Genomic DNA, 18,806 nt, shown 5'->3' on the forward strand with positions numbered 1-18,806 from the left:
CGTCCTCAGGTTATAGGTCCTTCTGTCGTGGACAACGTCACCTAGGCCATGCCTTGGAATCATGTTATCTCTGTGCATCACTCATGAATTCCTTGGTCTTCCTCTAGATAACATTCGAGAAAGAACCATTTCTATTGCCTGTTTAACTACATGTTCCGATTCTCTGCATCCTATATGCCCATACCATTTCAATTGCCTTTTCTCTATCTTCCTATTAATGTCTGTTACGCTCAGGCTTCCACAAAACTTGTAACAATATGATACTCAAATAGTATAAAACAAGTGTCTTATTTATAATTTAATCATATCGCTCACTCCTTTCAAGAACGTCATAAATCAAAAATCGACAATTTTCAGTTGTGCATGTTTTCGGAATGCCCAGAAAATGTACTATATCCCAGCAAAAGAGGCATATTTTTAACTTAATATTTACCCGCTGCAGGGCAGAAAGTGTTGTTTTTGCATTTTGAAGAAAATGTATTGTTAAATTTTTTTTTTTTTAAATACTAAATATTTTTCAAATGGAGAAAAAAACCTTCAGGTTTCACCTTAAAAGATCTGTTGCACAGTAAAAAGTTCAATAAGTGGATTGATATTTATTTTTAATACATTGTATTATATTTTTAAACTTTAAAAACGTTCTCCTGAAAAATCAAGTTTTTTGATTTATGACGTTCTTGAAAGGAGTGAGCGATATGTAATGATACATTGCTCGTACCACCCCAACCAATTATCCCACACTGTAGATTCTACAAACCTTTATCCGCACCCAATGGTGCATAGAGCACTGCATCATATAAACGCATAGTTATCTTGATCCTTAACACATGAAGGAAGGGTGATCAGCCCTCCGCTTCAGGTACCAGTCCAGGGTAATATTGAAAGAATATTACTTTATTTATTGATTTGGAGTTTAATTTGTAGAACTCTATTTATGTATTAATTTTTAAATCAAACACAGATTTTTTGAGTATTAGTATGCTTAGTAGTAGTATTTTATTAAAAAACACATAAAAATTACATTGTGACAATTGTTTCGCCTAGTTCTGGCATTTTCAAACAAATGCATTCAAACAATTTTATTGGTTTGAAAATGCCATAACTAGGCGAAACAATTGTCACGATATTAATTTTTATGTGTTTTTTTTTATAATACAACTTGGAGTCTTCATAAAATCTGTGTTTGATTTAAAAATAAATGTATAAAATAAATATTGGAGTGAAAAAACTACACTGCAGTGCCCTACGCATCATCGGAAGAAGGAAGGTTTGAAGAAGATTGTATAAAGAATTGAAGAAAAATAATAATAAAAATAAATAAATAAATAATAAATATATACAGTATGAAGGCTGTCTGGAGATGGGATTTATAGTCGGTGAAGACCAAATGCCGCCTATACAATGCCTGCATTGCTCCTGTTCTTTTATACGGCGGTGAAACATGGCACATTACAAGGGCCCAGAGCAGCCGTGTACTGAGGGCCGAGAATAGGTGTCTGCGGAGAATTTTAGGCGTGCGGTGGTTTGACTTTGTGAGGAATGAAGAGATAAGGCGTAGGACGCAGCAAATCTTGGTCACAACTGTCGTCAAGAAAAGGCGATTCAGCTGGCTTGGCCATGTACTCCGCATGCCTCCCGGGAGCCGCCATCAAGCTTGCCTCTTTTACAAGGCATCAGGTTCCCAAAAACTGCTGACAATTCGTCGGCAGTTCTCGTCAGAACTTCGGGAGAATGCAACGGAGCTGGCAGCCGACAGAAAAGCCTGGAGACAGTTTGTGGACTCCATATGCTCCTCCTAAGGAGCTGATATGGTTTAATTAATTAATATATATCTTACCGCATGTCTTTCATGAAGATGATGGGATGCTTGCACGGATTCTGTATGAGGAGTCTCTCGAAGTACGTGGAGCAGGCGCTAAGCACCACCTTGTGGCATTTGATCTGGCGGTTCTCGCAGGCCAGCGTAACGTCCACGAAGTTCTCCGTCGTCAGCAGCTTCGGGAAGACAGTCTGCAGGTTCGTGTGGTACGAATTCCACCGCACGCAAAACTGCTGAGGCGCTTGTGACATCTTTGCGGATTACGCGTGTAAATTTTACTTGTGTTATTATTATTTTTATAATTTCATCCACGGTCGTCGACTTTGATTAATGTGTATAAGATCTTTTATGACAATTTCTTTGGCTTCGTTCCAAGAAATGAGCTATAGGTTTATAGTACTTAAGGCTTGGCTACATCTCTCTACTAAAATACGTTTGTAATGACTAGATTTTTTAATACGCAATTTATCGTTTAATACTTCAAAACACTTAATTCAATCAGTCTGTAAAGCTTAATTCTAAATTTCTGTGATTGCACAATTTGTTTAATATATTATTTCTTATGTAAGTACGGTCGCCGTATAGTCACATGTTAAAATGTGGCACACACACACACAATGTTTAAAAGTCCATTTTTTTCATCTCCGGGATAAAAATAAGTGTCCTTTGAAAAATTCGAGGATGGCAACATCTGTTGCACACGCGTTGACAATATTTAAATCATTCAAACGCGGAACGAAGGAATTTTAAACATTCAAATTAATAATCGGCTCCTTATTTTAAATTTAAGCTTGACTAGAAGTGTAAATGGCATTTTTGGTTTATTTAAGTACTTTTATTTTGTGTTATGGTAAATTTTTATCTCTGGCAAGAAAACCTGGAAAAAAGAAAAAAAAACATTGCTTTAAAAACTAAAGAGAAAAGAAACTATCTTTCCATAGAACCCAAACTGTTCATCATATAATCCCTTCCTTGGTTCCCTCTACCTCTCCCCCTTAACTCCTTACCTACTCCCTTAGTGTTTTCATAAATTTACAGTCCCATACAAATAGTTTGATTCATTATTAACACTGCAATTCTTTAAACCCTCATCCGCACCCCAATGGTGCATAGGGCACTGCATCATATGAATGCAGTGTTATATTGATCGTGAACACATGAAGGAGAGGTGATCAGCCCTGCGCTTCAGGTACCAGTCCAGGGTAATATTGAATAAATTTATTCGAACACTATAATATCTCATTTAATATGTACATGAAAAATTATAGGCACAATAAAAATGAAGTAAAATATTACAAATTTACAAACCAATTAGTTTTAAAATATTTTTTTTCTTTTTCAGTTATTAACTCACTCCTTTCAAGAACGTCATAAATCAAAAATCGTCAATTTTCAGTTGTGCACGTTTTCGGAATGCCCAGAAAATGTACTATATCCCAGCAAAAGCGGCATAGTTTTAACTTAATATTTACCCGCTACAGGGCAGAAAGTGTTGTTTTTGCATTTTGAAGAAAAGGTATTGTTTAATTATTTTTTCAAATAAACTAAATATTTCTCAAATGGAGAAAAAACCTTCAGGTTTTACCTAAAAAGATGTGTTGCACAGTAAAAAGTTCATTAAGTGGCTTGATATTTATTTTTAGTACATTAGATTATATATTCAAACTTTAAAAACGTTCTCCTGAAAAATCAAGTTTTTTGATTTATGGCGTTCTTGAAAGGAGTGAGCGATATTATTTACTTATTAAAATATATTATGCCTTCCTTGGTTCCCTCTACCTCTCCCCATCAACTCCTTACCCGATCCTACTCCCTTTATCCCTTGCCTTTTTTTATCAATTTACATTCCCATCAAGATGCAATGTAGTAATTATTTTATTATTATTTTTTGACATCTCATCAAAGATGAAGAAGAATATGGAAGTCTGGGCATTTACGGGGCTTACGACCGTCATAGGCTGGTTTAAGTGATCACTTTACACACGTGTAACATTCACCAATTCTACCCATTATTGACAAACACACTATTCAAATTTTCGGAGGTTCAATATATATGTACCAATTTAGAAACCTTGTTCTTGAATCACTAGAACTTCACTAGAGACATCTATTGGTGAGATGTAAAGAAGCTTTTTATTAAGCAGAAACTCCCATTTTATTATTTATACTTCAAGTAATTATTTTTACTAATTTTTATTTTTTATTGGCAGTTATGTACAAGCGCTATATGCCCTCTTATTTGTCTGTTTTATGTTGGTTGGAAGATATTGCTTCTAAGCAATAAGACTGCCAATGTACATTTAACCAGCACAAAATAAAAATGTGTATTTAAGCATTTCTATGTCTATTTTTCTTAATAATAATCTTCTACTATTTCCAAAACATAAAATTTAATTTAACACAATTTTTTAGTATTTATTCAATCTTATCCGGGAATTCCAGATTAGTATTTATTAGTATTTTAAAAAGTCCGCCTCCGTGGTGATTGACCATTAGGTTAGCGTTTTTAGCTACCGTGCTGAAGGTCCCAGGTGCGATTCCCATGAGGGAAGGGGGTTAAAATAAATATTAGTGATTTTACACTATAATATTTATTTAATATAATTCTGGACTGGTCCCTGAAGCGCAGGGGTGATCACCTTATTCATGATCAAGATAACACTTTGTCAATACGATGTAATGCCCTATGCACCATTGGGTGCGAATAAGGGTTAGAAGTAGAAGAAGATTTTAAAAATTACAATTTAAAAATAATTGATCATGATCAAGATAACACTGTGTCAATACGATGTAATGCCCTATGCACCATTGGGTGCGAATAAGGGTTAGTAGTAGAAGAATTTTTTTTAAATACAATTTAAAATGTATTTATTTTTAAAGTAGGTTTTTGAATAAAAATTAACAAGACACTCTTATATTAGAATCTAACTGGATTTGGTTTTTTTAAAACAAAATATGTATAAAAAGAAAATGGCAAAAATAATACTTTCAAGTATAAAAAAAGAAAGTCTGAATTATTATGACCATTACTAGAATATTTAAATATGTATCCTATTTAAAAAAGGATCCATTTTATATAAAAATTATAAGAAAGTTTAAAATACATAATTATCTTTATACACTGCTATTTTTAAAAACAATATTTTTTTTAAAATGGTAAATTTTGCAAAAAAATTCTAGATTTAGTACTAATGGAACTATTATTTTCTACATTTGAACAAATAAATTGAATTTGGAATATTTGATGGTTAAATTATTGAATTTTCTTCTATTTAAAGTTTGCCTTTGAATAAAACAATATGGTGGTAAACTTAGGATATTTTAAAATAGTTTTTTTTCTCGAGATTGGTTAGTTTTTCATTGACCGTATAAATAAATGAGTCATCGGTATTGAATTACAATATTCGTAATAAAATAAAGCATGCTATATATTGCGTTTTAAAATATTCCTCACTCGAAAAATGGATAATAAAAGTTGTGAGATGTTGAAATTTAATAAAAACAAAAGCCGCGTTGTGTTCGTAACATCTGGGAATAGTTAGTTACTTAGCGATGTTTAAACATACAAAAAAAAGCGTCGGGCATATTTATAAATGAACACATCTCGAACGACGAAAATAGAAGGCATAAACTGTAAAAAAAATATATTAAAATTTGTAAACATTGAGACGAACGCGAGGGTGTATCCAGAGGGGAAACATTTCAACAAACGACGCCATTTTCAACGCTACCCTTAAAAAATTAAACAAATAAATGAATTTTTTAAAAGATGTTATTTACCAGATGATGTAAATGTTCTAAAAATAATGTTATTAGTAACAAAACTTATTACACGTTCCGATCGGCCGCCTGAACTCCGAGTCCCGGGGTGAATAATACGCCGTGCAATTAGCCGAAGATGAACTAACATTTTTTACGATGGAAAATCAATAAATTTAAGACCGGGGTCGACGAATTGTTATAATTTTTCTCTGGGTAACTGCGCTATCTCACTGCGGCTTTAATCATAAAAATCTGCCGTAAGAACTGCGCGAGTGCGAGCGAGACGACCGTATTGTGCATTGTAAATAATGTCAGAAACAAGACATTCATAAATAAATCGCAGCGGGGGATGAATTTCTCACTTGCAATAGCACGCTCGAAATTAAATAAATCGACGAATAAAATGTTCAACTTACTCCGTGGACTTTTCATATTACGAAATTTTTCCTTCGTAACTCATAGCCGGCACTCGAAACGAATAAAAATAATATCAAAGCAAAACGGAGCGGCACTCGTCGTGAAGCGTCGGCGCCATTTTGCACATTTTTTGACGAACGAGACGCCGAATTTTACGATGCCTGAGGCAAAAATACACGAATATAAACTTAACGCTAATTGTAATAAGATCTATTTTCGTAAGCATATATAGGCGTCGTTAGTATTACAAGGACTAAAAAATCGTTTTTAAGTAGGTACTAAAGTGTTTTATTTTTTTTTACGTAAGGATGTTTGATCACAAACTTATCTGTCACTAAACATAAAAATATATTCACGACTGGATACAAACTCAATTGCAAACATCAATTTATATTGTTGGCACAGATCAAAACTTTTTTTTTTTACTTTTTCTATTCGTTAGACATTTCAAACTAATTAAAATAGCCCTTATACTATTTGTTTTGTTTGTGAGAGTTGGGTAAATGTCTCATAGTTTGTGTCATTACCTCTAAGGCAAAGAAGATTCCAAATGTATGCCAAAAACATTAGGTATTTTATACTTTTACTTTTCGCGTAGACATCAATGATTTTGTATTCAGTCCAGTCCTTACATAATGGCTTTGTAGTTAGAAATTTCGTATTTTCCTCAGAATTCTAAACGCTTGAATTCCATACGAAGAACTTTGTTAATACTTCGCGTTCAGAATTTTTGCAATCAAGTTTGAAATAAATCCATACGTAGATTGATTTTTGTTTCATTGATTCAGAATTCCGAAAAAGAAAAACGTCAGCGCAAAACTCACGTATGCCGGCCGCCTTACGTCACTTACATTTTTGACATATGTAATTTGTTTACCTCCTTTGGTGTACTTAGTATATTGATAAAAGACTCATAAAATGGAAAATTCAGAGGAAATATGCAGAATATGTTTGAATTCGAAAGCCTTAATATCACTTTCGAATTACGAAACATTCGACGATAGTTTTAAAAACAGATTATGTCATAAATTATTCATTTGCACGGCAGTTCGCGTAAGAAGTCGTATATTTTTAGATCAGATTTGTGTGCAAATATATGTGGTTTGCGAGTTATTTTAATATCTAGTTGAAATGTGTTTTATTGCGATTTTTTAGACATCACCAGATGACTTGCTTCCGAAAATGATATGCGAAAATTGTGCTTCGAAACTCGAAGATGCTCACCAGCTCAGAGACCTCGCTCAAAGAAACGACAATATTCTACGCTCAAAATACGGATTAGACACAATAGGTGAGATTATTGATCAATTTTGTTAATTTTTCATTCACCAGCCTATTTCGAGAAACAAATTATGTTACTTAAAAAAAAAAACAAATATTCTCAGTTGCCATAGAAAATTTTCCTTGACTAATTGTATACAAGGATTTATAGTATATATATATATATATATATATTTTTTTTTAAACCCTTATCCGCACCACAATGGTGCATAGGGCACTGCGTCATATAAACGCAGTGTTATCATGATCGTTTTACCTATGAAGGATAGGTGATCAGCCCTCCGCTTCAGGTACCAGTCCATGGTAATATTGAATAAATATTACAGTGAAAAAATCACTTATATTTATTTTTACCCCCCTTGGGAATCGAACCCGGGACCTCCAGAACGGTAGCCGAGCGTGCTGACCATTACACTACGGAGGCGGACAAGAATAATACATACAAACTAAATAGTATATTTAGTTTATATGTATTAAAAATAATAGTGGATGTGTATCTTCTTCTTCTCCATGAGCCCTCTGACCTCCACTGCTGGATATAGGCCTCTTCCCCTTCTTTCCATTTCCTCCGGTCGGTTGCTGCTTGCAGCCAGTTTCTACCCCCTACAGCGACAATAATAATAATAATAATAATTTGGATAATTTGTATAGCGCCATTTTCGTAAAATACTACCTCAAGGGCGCTTATAAAGACATAGATAATAATAATAATAATACATAGGATGATGATAATGATATACAAAAAATAAATGGATTAAAACGTCGTCAATCGGTCTCAGGGCGTCGAGTCTGGAGCGGGGAAAAGATGACGAATTAAAACGCCTTCCTCTTGATCCTATGGGCTGGAAAATGGCCAAGGTGTTGGGCAGGACGCCTTCCTGAGCGACGGTCGCCACGCTGGAGGGCAGCTTGTTGAGCTCCTCGTCATTGTGGATGGCCAACTTCCAACTTGCAGACTAGCACAGTCGGGTTCAACACAGTTCAAACGGGACTTCGCTTTTATCCTCTTTTGACGCCTTTCCGTTATCCGACATGATTGTTTTGTCTCTGAGGTTTTCGTAGTTCGATTTCATCAAATTTAACCGTTTAAGCACACGTTCTAGGATCGTTATTGTCTTTGCACAATATCATCAGACCATCTCGACGTGCCCTACGCAAAGTGCTCTAACTACATTTCGGTCAATTTTGAGATATCTGGTGTATGTTATCAACTGGCCGTACTCTATAAATATAAACAAACAAAAAAATATATAAAATAAATAACGTCTACTTTTCAGGCGTATAAGACGCTATCTACATCGAATTTTCGAAATGAACTGAACTTCTAAAACGCTAACTACATAATTTTGACAAAGCATAAAGTTTAAAAATGATTTCATACATTGTTTTATCGTGTTTTTGAATGAATAATACTAGTTTAGAACTTCAGATAAAATAAGAGTTTCTGCTTAGTAAAAAAGCTTCTTTACATCTCACCAATAGATGTCTCTAGTGAAGTTCTAGTGATTCAAGAACAAAGTTTCTAAATTGGTTCATATATATAGAACTTCCAAGAATTTGAGTAGTGTGGTTGTCAATAATGGGTAGAATTGGTGAATGTTACACGTGTGTAAAGTGATCACTTAAACCAGCCTATGACGGTCATAAGCCCCGTAAATGCCCAAACTTCCATATTCTTCTTCATCTTTGATGAGATGTCAAAAAATAATATTCAGATAAAAACGTTAAAAAAAAAAAAAATGTGTTTAAAAATCTTCTAAGTTCTCTCCTGTAAAGTAACAGATTTGCAGATAGAGTACTTTACGTAGGGGCCGTCGATCTCTTTTGGGGTCCTCTGACACCTCTTTTGCTCTCCCAAGGTCTGCATCGTAGAATTCTCGGTGTCCATCTTGTGGGGTCCTGTCTCGCAATATGTCCTGCCCACTACCATTTGAGTTTTGCACGCAATCCATGATGTCCTCTACTTTGGTTTTTTCCTGGTATCTTCATTTTTGATTTTATCCCTCAGGCTAAAACCAAGCATGGATTTTTCCATGGATCGTTGTGTGCCCTTGGGCTTCTCTGCATTTCTCCTTGTCAGAGCCATAGTCTCTAGTGCATATCGCTCACTCCTTTCAACAACGTCATAAATCAAAAACTTGATTTTTCAGAAGAACGTTATTAAAGTTTAAAAATATAACATAATGTATTAAAAATAAATATCAAGCCACTTATTGAACTTTTTACTGTGTAACAGATCTTTTTGGGTAAAACTTGAAGGTTTTTCTCCATTTGAAAAATATTTACTACATTCAAAAAAATAATTAAACAATACCTTTTTTCAAAATGCAAAAACAACATTTTTTGCCCTGTAGCGGGTAAATATTAGGTTAAAAATATGCCGCTTTTGATGGGATATGGTACATTTTTTTAAGCATTCCGAAAACATGCACAACTGAAAATTGACGATTTTTTATTTATGACTTTCTTGAAAGGAGTGAGCGATATGTACTCACTGGCAGTTTGGAGGATTCATAAACTTTTTCACTAGCATCCTTCAACGTCCCAAGGACACAACTCTAAAATATAAACTTAACTTCACATACGGTGTTTGAAAATGATGCGGAATACATGGAAACACGTGTGACAATAGATTTTAAGAAATAGTGGTATTTACCAAGTAAAATATATGTCCAAAACGAATAATAAATTTGTTTCAGATTATAAAAATGTCGGATTTCCTTTTGAACCTTGTATTGAAGATAGAATCCAGAAGCCGGGAGCCGACATTGATAATATAAATCGTACTGACGGTAAATACATTTTAATTTTATTAATAGATTTTTTAAAAAACCTTTCCCCGAAAGCTAAACTGGCAGTGCACAATATGAAAGTAGACTGAATGCAGTCAAATGCACAGGATGAAAGTAGACTGAATGCACTCAAAATTTGACCTCTCAGAAATGATGTATGATGGTCATCACTCTGCTTTCATCCTTTTTTATATATATTTTTAATGTATATTCTTTTAATGTTTTGTTTTACATGTCGCTTACTTCTTTCAACAACGTCAAATATCAAAAATCGTCAATTTTCAGTTGTGCATGTTTTCGGAATGCCCACAAAATGTACTATATCCCAGCAAAAGCGGCATATTTTCAACTCAATATTTACCCGCTACAGGGCAGAAAGTGTTATTTTTGCATTTTGAAGCAATCACTGCATTTTGATTTATTATTGGCATTGTTTAATTATTTTTTGAAATATACTAAATATTTTTCAAATGGAGACAAAACATTCAGGTTTTATTTACCTAAAAAGATCTGTTGCACAGTAAAAAGTTCAGTAAGTGGCTTGATATTTACTTTTAATACATTTCATTATATTTTTAAACTTTATAAACGATCTCCTGATCAAGTTTTTTGATATATGACGCTGTTGAAAGGAGTGAGCGATGTGTCGCTGTTGTAAACCTAAATAAATAAATATAATATCGTGCTAAGAGTGAAATCTAGTGTCTTACAAAATAAAGAAAACAAAATATTTTGATATTTAAAAGATAAAAGTTTAATGGGTAAAATTTCTTTCAGACACACTCTTTATATCTGGTAATTCAGTTTTGATTAAACAAGAACCCGACATTGAAGTGATGCTCACGAAACCTTCCAAAAGGAAGAGAAATAGTCTTAAAAACATATTGAACTCTATTTTGGATTCAAAAAGCAAAAAGGAAAGATCGAAGCAGTTGAACAGCGCAAAGATCGAAAGAGCGAAAACTGGAAAAGTAGAATCGAGTCTAGATACAAACGATTCCGATATCCATATAGACATTTTGAAAACTGAAAATGACAACGACGATTGGATGGATATGGACGATTCCAATTTGGATTGCGTCAAATCGGAGGCAGCCGCGGGTTGTGACGGCGAAATTGAGTACAAAGAGTTTGACGCTGAAAATTTGGGCGCCAAAAAGAAGCACGCTCGAAGAAAAGAAACCAAAGCGAGGAAAAGAAAGAGCTACGACTGCACGATTTGTGATGAAGCTTTTAAACATAGAAATATATTTGAAAAACATATGAGGGTGAAACACAAAGATGCGGGGTAAGAAGTACAATAATATTTTGTTCATTATCGTTGGTATATATGTCACATGCCCTTCTAATCTTTCACTTAAATATCTTTATACATTCTTCTCATTCTTATGATGCCACTCCACCCTGAAGGTTGGCAATCATGGTGTCAGTCTGCAGCCGCTCTGAGCAGCGCCCCAGTGCTGCAGCGGAGCCAGGATATACGCGGAGTTGCCGAGCCAGGATATACGCCTTCTTCCTACGCTGCGTTTACCTTCCACGCCGCCTTGTAATATAATACCTATTACTCGCTATTTCTCTCCCCTCATACAACGGCCCGAGTACTCCACGCTCCATCGTGTCAGTCTGTAGTTTGTTAGGATTATTAATAAGTGAATGTTTATAGGTTTGTCCGAGCCAAGGAGTTCATGTGTGACGTTTGCGGCAACACATTCTACGACCCCTATGGATTGCGAATGCACAAGAGGTCTCATACAGGTAATTTTCAACTTATTTATAATATGTCTGTCCGCCTCCATGGTCAGCACGCTCGGCTACTGTGCTGGAGGTCCCGGGTTCAATCCCCAGGGGGGGGGTCAAATAAATATATGTGATTTTCTAACGCTAATTATTTACCCTTATTCTGTGATATCATCACTATTAGATGAATCCAGATTCATCTTTTTTTGTAAAAACCCATTGCAATGCTGGCGTTGTAAGGGCGAAAAAAACGTGTACAGTGAAACCTCTGTCTATCGTTTTTAAAAGGACTTAGTGAAATAAACTATGAATGCGGGAAAACAATGAATGCAGTCAATACACAAGGACGTACGATCGAGTAAAAATACCGTCCTCCCAATCTGCATAACCATTGGTAGGTTGAAATTTTAAGAATACAAGTTTTAGATGTTAATAAATGTTATTATGCTGCTGAAACATGGACCATAAAAGCAGCAGAAAGGAGACAAATTGATGCCTTCGAAATGTGGTGTTGGAGGCGCATGCTCCGAATTCCATGGACAGCTAGACGCACCAATGAGTCCATTCGCCAGGAACTACGCCTGGATGGCTTGACTCTGGCCAATATCTGTACCCGACGGATTCTCCAGTTCTTTGGACACGTTGCGCGTGGCAACGAGGATAGCCTGGAACGACTAGTTGTGATGGGTAGCCTGGAGGGAAAGAGAGGGAGAGGAAGATCCCCACACGATGGACCGATCAAATTAAGGCAGCAGCAGGCACCTCAGTGGTGGGAGCGCTACGTGCAGCGCAGTCAAAGGATAACTGGAGAAGAGTCATTGCTTCTGCAAGGGTCACAACCCTCAGCAATGAGGAATAAGACGGAGAAGAAGAAGAAATGTATTTATTAAACAAAAAAATACAAAGCTGAACAGAACCCAAAGATTTTCAGACTTCTTCTGCTGTATCCATCACACAAGCTTTCGATAGTCTGTATCCCATACTTAGGAATATTGTCGTCAAATTTAACAAAATAGAGAAAATTTAAAAGAATGTAAAAACAGACAAATTATATCAAATATGTAGCATAATTCAAACGATGAATACGGTAAAATGGTGGATAGAAACGATCGATGCGATCTATTTTTGTATGAAATGAATTTGGGGTAGAAGAAATAAACGACACATCCGTGAAAACGATTATTCGAGAAACGATAGATAGAGGTTTCACTGTATTTATATTTTTCACTAAAAATCAGTTGAATTTCCACGTTATCATTCATCGTTCGCTTTGTGTAACACCACTTTAAAAGTGAATGATGAATGATAAGGATAGCGTTGTATTACAATACCACAAAAGTAACTACAGTAGAATCGCGATATAACGAAATCCAAGGGACCAAAAAATATTAATTCGTAATAACGAATTCCCACATATAACGAATTTTTTAAAATCATACTTAGTATGTACATGTTGCGCGCCGTTGCAAAAAATGTTGCGCGGCTTTTCAAAAAGATCGCAAGTTCTGCAAACAAAGGAGGAAGGGGGCCATAGGGAACTGAATATCTACATATTTTCACTAGTTTTCTTATTAACCTTACGGTGATAAAATTGCCGCGGGAATCGATGATACTCGTATGTATTTTGTACACAATATGAGAATGTGATTTTAAAACAGGAAAAACGTAAATATTCATAGTTGCTTTTACTGGCCATATTTAAAGTTGAAATATAACAATTTTGTAATGTTGGGTCTGGTAAAAATGTATCTGAAAATGAGAATAATAACATCAAATATAATAATAATAATATCACAAGTAGCCGCCAAAGCCGAGAACGAGAACGGCTTGCGCGCTACTGACGGCCAGTGTTGTCAGACGTCAAAGAGTAGTTTTCGATATTGAGATTGCGAAATTACGAAATTGCGAAATTACGAGACGGCGAAAAAATTTTTTTTTCCAAAATTTACGCGATGAATTTTTTTTCGCCGTCGCTAAAAATTTCCTAAAATCCGTTAAAATTCCGTTATAATCCTTCAAATTCCGTTTGATCTCTTTATTCCTTCAAAATCCGTATAAAACGGATAAATTCGTAATCGTCCAAATTGTCCGTCATATTTAATATTCCTAGTTGCTTTTATTGGCCATATTTAAAGTTTAAATAAAACAATTTTGTAATGTTGGGTCTGGTAAATGTTATTCATAATGTCATTCATTTGCAGCGACGGAAATAAATAATTTGTAAAAAAATCGGGAATCAAATCCTAACATAAAATCGTAAAAATACACAAACGTTTCTGTGTTTGCGCGTGTGGCGTGCTTTGTAAGTATGCGTGCATGTCGTACGTCGTAACACGTTACTCCGCTAGTCCAATAGTGTGCAGATTGTCTTACCCGACACTACGCCCCACTTAGGGCGCTTGTCCACTACCCGAAATTCCGTGTAATTTTACTGTCCGGCACGTCAGTTAGCGTTTTAAAATGACGATTGGCTTGGATTGGCTTGTGCTTTTGTCCATCTTTCTTCGGATCGGAGCTCTTGATCGGTGCGTGAACACGTTGCGCGTAAATTCGATCGTAAAATCGTCGTTTTAAAACGCAAACTGACGTGTCGGACGGACGGTAAAATTATTCCGTGTAGTGGACAAATGCCCTTACGATGTAGATAAAAGACAGATGCAATTTGAGGATTATTATTGTCAACAGAATCATTTCATTGAGATAAAAAGATGGATTGTAATTTGAGAATTATTATTGTCTACCATTGAGATAAGCAGGTGGACTGATTATGGGAGAGAATATACTTGAGAATTTTTATGGCCTACAGAAATAATTTCATTGAAATAAGAAGAGAGATTATAACTACGTCGCCTACTTTCAAAATCCGCCAGATCCATATAAGTCGATTTTACAAAAAAAATCCAAATTCTCCGGATAACATTTATGTTTCAAAGATTTGTCTATCTTTATATAAAATATTTTAAAATAGAGAATTTTCCCATTTTTTCGGAAAGTTTTTCAGTACTCAAAAAAAAACACGAGACACAAATCGATACTGACGTCATCTTAACTTTTGACCTATCTCCGCTCTCTGACTGACCGATATGGGTCAGAAGGCAAGTTTCATGAATATATCAGAATTTGAAATACAACGCTGTTTTTAAGTATTTTTTAGCGGAGTTTTCAAGTATTTAAAAATTTTGAACAATAAAAACCACAACTGGCATTCCGATAGAGTATTTATTTTAAAATCTTATAAAACTGGATCTAGCAGATTTTGAAAGTAGGCGATACAACTAAAGAATTATTATTGCTAAAGTAAATCATTTCACTGACTCATTGACTCTAATTACTAATTACTCAAGCTGATGGGATATTGTATTGAATTACTTTTAAAAATCGCCATAAAACCATCCGCATATGGTGCGGCGGCGCGGCTTGAATAATTTTATCTTAACATTTTTTATTTCTGCGCGGCGCAGTGGCGGCGCGGCTTTGAAATATTTTTATCATAACATTTTTTATTTGTTATAAATTTACTTAAATGTATTGGCACTTTTTCGTACGGGACAAAAGTGATTTTGTTATACATAATAACGGGATTTCGTTATATAAATGCATTTTTGTATGAAAAATTAGTTTTAGGGAATAAATTTGGTTTTTTTTTTCGATATACGTCATTTTTCGATATATCGCGATTACTTATATCGCGATTCTACTGTATGCTTTTAATTTTGAAAATACATGTAGTTTAGTTTTTTCTCGCTTAACTTGTTGATATTATTTTGCAGGGGATAGACCTTTTACGTGCAACGTGTGCGGGCAGGGATTCACCCAACAAAGCAACATGGAGAGGCATATATCCGCAAGACACAGAAAGGTACAATTATTTTTAATTAATGTTTTACTTATTTATTGATTCGGCATTTACTTTGTGGAATGACATGATTATTATTTTATTAAAATTAAACACTTGAATTTACCACTTTAATGCGTTTTATTTATATATATATATATATATATATATATATATATATATATATATATATATATATATATATATATATATATATATATATATATATATATATATATATATATATATATAATATATATATATATATATATATATATAATATATATATATATATATATATATATATATATATATATATATATATATATATATATATATATATATATATATATATATATATATATATATATATATATATATATATATATATATATATATATATATATATATATATATATATATATATATATATATATATATATATATATATATATATATATATATATATATATATATATATATATATATATATATATATATATATATATATATATATATATATATATATATATATATATATATATATATATATATATATATATATATATATATATATATATATATATATATATATATATATATATATATATATATATATATATATATATATATATATATATATATATATATATATATATATATATATATATATATATATATATATATATATATATATATATATATATATATATATATATATATATATATATATATATATATATACAGTATCTACTCAATGAATTAGGGCCACCCATTATTTTTTTGAATACTCTGAAATCTTTTGGATTATTATATTTATTTTACATAAATACTTTGACTTTTCTATTGACATCTTATATCATGTATATTACCTTCAATAATATGTAAAATATACCTGGATTATTTAAGCCTTTACAAAATTTCAAACCCTTTTTCTGAGAAAGGTCCCTAATTAGCACAGTTAGACAGATAGTTGAAAGTTCAAAAAATAGTCCTATCTCATTTATTAGTGAAGTTTCTTGAGTTCTGGTTGTTGTTTTGTTCAGAGAGGTTATATAGTTATCGTGTCTTGTGAAAAAAACTTAATTTTTAATTTTAGTTCATAAAGTATAATTTTTTTTTGTAAACACAAGTGTTTTTTTTGAAAAGGACAAAATGGGAAAAAGTAAAGACATTTCTGAGGAAAAAAAGTCTAGTGTTATAGTGCTATTGAAATTAGGAATACTATCTAATAGAGAAATTTCAAAAAAAGAAAACGTTTCTCGTCAAACAGTGGACAGAATTTCAAAATCAATAAAAAATCAGTCACCCGCCACCAGCAATCGGCGAAAGAACTGTCGTAGGATTAGAAAAACAACACCGAGGACTGATCGAAAAATCGTTCAAAGTGCCTTAGAAAACCGTAGTGCATCAGCAAAAACATTAAAAATAAAATTGGAAGAAGAGGGTATAAATATATCGGTATCAACACTGAGGCGACGTCTTTACGAAGTAAATCTGAAATGCAGGCGCCCTGTAAAAGTACCAAAATTGACACCACGAATGAAAGCGGATCGATTAAAATGGGCCAGGCTACATCGAAATTACTCGGTAGATGATTGGAAAAAGGTATTTATTTAAATTGAATTTTCAACATATCATTTTAGTAAATAAACTTATATATTTGAATTAAACTTAAATTTTCATTATTTTTAAGGTCATCTTTAGTGATGAGTGCCGGTTAGAAGCCGTGACAGAGAGCCGTCGATTCGTCAGGAGAACATCAATGGAACGTTACAATGAGGCCTGTGTGGTAAAAGATATAAAACACCCCCCTGCAACAATGATATGGTCATGTATTATTAACAATTTACCTGGGCCGTTGTTTTTCGTGGAAGGAACAATGAACCAAAATTCCTATAAGCAGGTCCTCGAACGAATTTTATTGCCCTTCTACCATACACTCGACCCAACAGAAGGTCCATACACCTTCATGCAGGATGGGACACCTTGCCACCGGGCTAAATCAATAATAAAATTTTTGTCTAACAAAAATCTGCCTTTGCTCCCCTGGCCTGGAAATTCTCCGGACCTTAATCCTATAGAAAACGTATGGAGCAGGTTAAAAAATAAGGTTTACTCATTTCCAAATCCAACAGTAGACTGTCTAAAAAAAATATTCAAAAAATTTGGTCAGAAGACGAAGAAATAAAAAACATAATAAAACAGTGCATTTTAAGTATGCCAAAAAGAATTGAGGCAGTTATTTCTGCCAAAGGTGGAAATACTAAATACTAACTATATTTATATGAAAATATATGCATAATTTAAGCGTAATAAAGTGTTCATGTGTAAATAAAATTCAATGTTGTTTTATTCAAGGTTTTCTCTGAGTTATTCCTGTTTAAATTGAGAAATTGCGCGAAATTCTGCGTGGCCCTAATTCATTGAGTAGATACTGTATATATATATATATATATATATATATATATATATGACTAGTTTCGAAAACTACAGATGTTTTCATCTATTTAGACGAAAACATCTGTAGTTTTCGAAACTAGTCGTATATATAATTAAACTCATTATGTGGTATATAACTGTTCAATTTAAAAAAAAAAATGTTTTACTTAGTACCACTATATCTTAACCTTTTAACCGCGTTCACTTTGTTCCTGAGAGACGCCCGTGCGCGGCGGTATTTCGCCGTTTTTTAAATGATTAAACTGCAACATTTTGAAACTCTTACAGGACAAGCCGTTCCAGTGCGAGCAGTGCTCCAAGCACTTTGGGTACGCGTCCACGCTGCGCGAGCACGTGCGCGCGCACCGCGGCGAGCAGCAGCACGCGTGCGGCATCTGCCTGCGCACGTTCTCGCGGCGGTACGCGCTGCTGCGGCACCAGCTCACGCACACGCGCGCGCGCCCGTACGCGTGCCGGCACTGCGGGCGCACCTACACGCAGAGCAACGACCTCAAGGCGCACGTCAAGCGACTGCATGCGGAAGCCGTCACCGACAAGCTGAACGATTTCTGTATTAAACAGCCGCTTGAATGAGATATACAAGTAAATAAATGAACAAAAAAAACATTGTATAGTTTTCTTTAATTGATTTTTTACAGTGTCTTATCATATCGCTCACTCCTTTCAAGAAAGTCATAAATAAAAAATCGTCAATTTTCAG

The 18,806-nt window shown here is 33.9% G+C and overlaps 2 protein-coding genes across 6 annotated transcripts in view; one reads left to right on the forward strand and one right to left on the reverse strand.

Moving 5' to 3' along the window:
• Window positions 1-6,123, reverse strand: part of LOC148312314 (uncharacterized) — a 38,035-nt gene extending 31,912 nt beyond the window's left edge. For 4 of the 5 annotated variants that reach the window (XR_015839248.1, XM_088277462.1, XM_088277463.1 and 1 more), the window contains exons 1-2: window positions 5,998-6,123; window positions 1,838-2,696 (exon numbers count right to left, since the gene is read on the reverse strand). Coding sequence is in view for 3 of the 5 variants with exons in the window: in XM_088277462.1 (XP_088133588.1) it covers window positions 1,838-2,070 (233 nt within the window). In the remaining 2 variants the exon portion in view is untranslated. Of the gene's footprint in view, window positions 1-1,837; window positions 2,697-5,651; window positions 5,773-5,997 lie in introns of those variants that run through there. The other variant, XR_015839249.1, reaches the window with a different exon arrangement.
• A 735-nt stretch (window positions 6,124-6,858) lies between these two features.
• On the forward strand, window positions 6,859-18,713 carry LOC148312315 (uncharacterized). Its single transcript, XM_088277490.1, has 7 exons — window positions 6,859-7,051; window positions 7,154-7,289; window positions 9,979-10,071; window positions 10,849-11,359; window positions 11,735-11,826; window positions 15,579-15,667; window positions 18,374-18,713. The coding sequence occupies exons 1-7, from the start codon at window positions 6,917-6,919 to the stop codon at window positions 18,677-18,679; spliced, it is 1,362 nt and encodes a 453-aa protein (XP_088133616.1). The 5' UTR covers window positions 6,859-6,916; the 3' UTR covers window positions 18,680-18,713.
• The last annotated feature ends 93 nt before the right edge of the window (window positions 18,714-18,806 follow it).

The sequence above is a fragment of the Brachycentrus maculatus genome, unplaced genomic scaffold (genome assembly GCF_059751285.1).
Source record: "Brachycentrus maculatus isolate JH-2025_06_01 unplaced genomic scaffold, ASM5975128v1 h1tg000043l, whole genome shotgun sequence".
Lineage (NCBI taxonomy): Eukaryota > Metazoa > Arthropoda > Insecta > Trichoptera > Brachycentridae > Brachycentrus > Brachycentrus maculatus.

Coding starts and splice junctions, on each gene's coding strand:
- LOC148312315 (XM_088277490.1), top strand. CDS start 6,917: ATGGAAAATTCAGAGGAAATATGCAGAATATGTTTGAATTCGAAAGCC. Junction 7,052..7,153: donor TCATTTGCACGGCAGTTCGC/GTAAGAAGTCGT, acceptor GCGATTTTTTAG/ACATCACCAGATGACTTGCT. Junction 15,668..18,373: donor TATCCGCAAGACACAGAAAG/GTACAATTATTT, acceptor AAACTCTTACAG/GACAAGCCGTTCCAGTGCGA.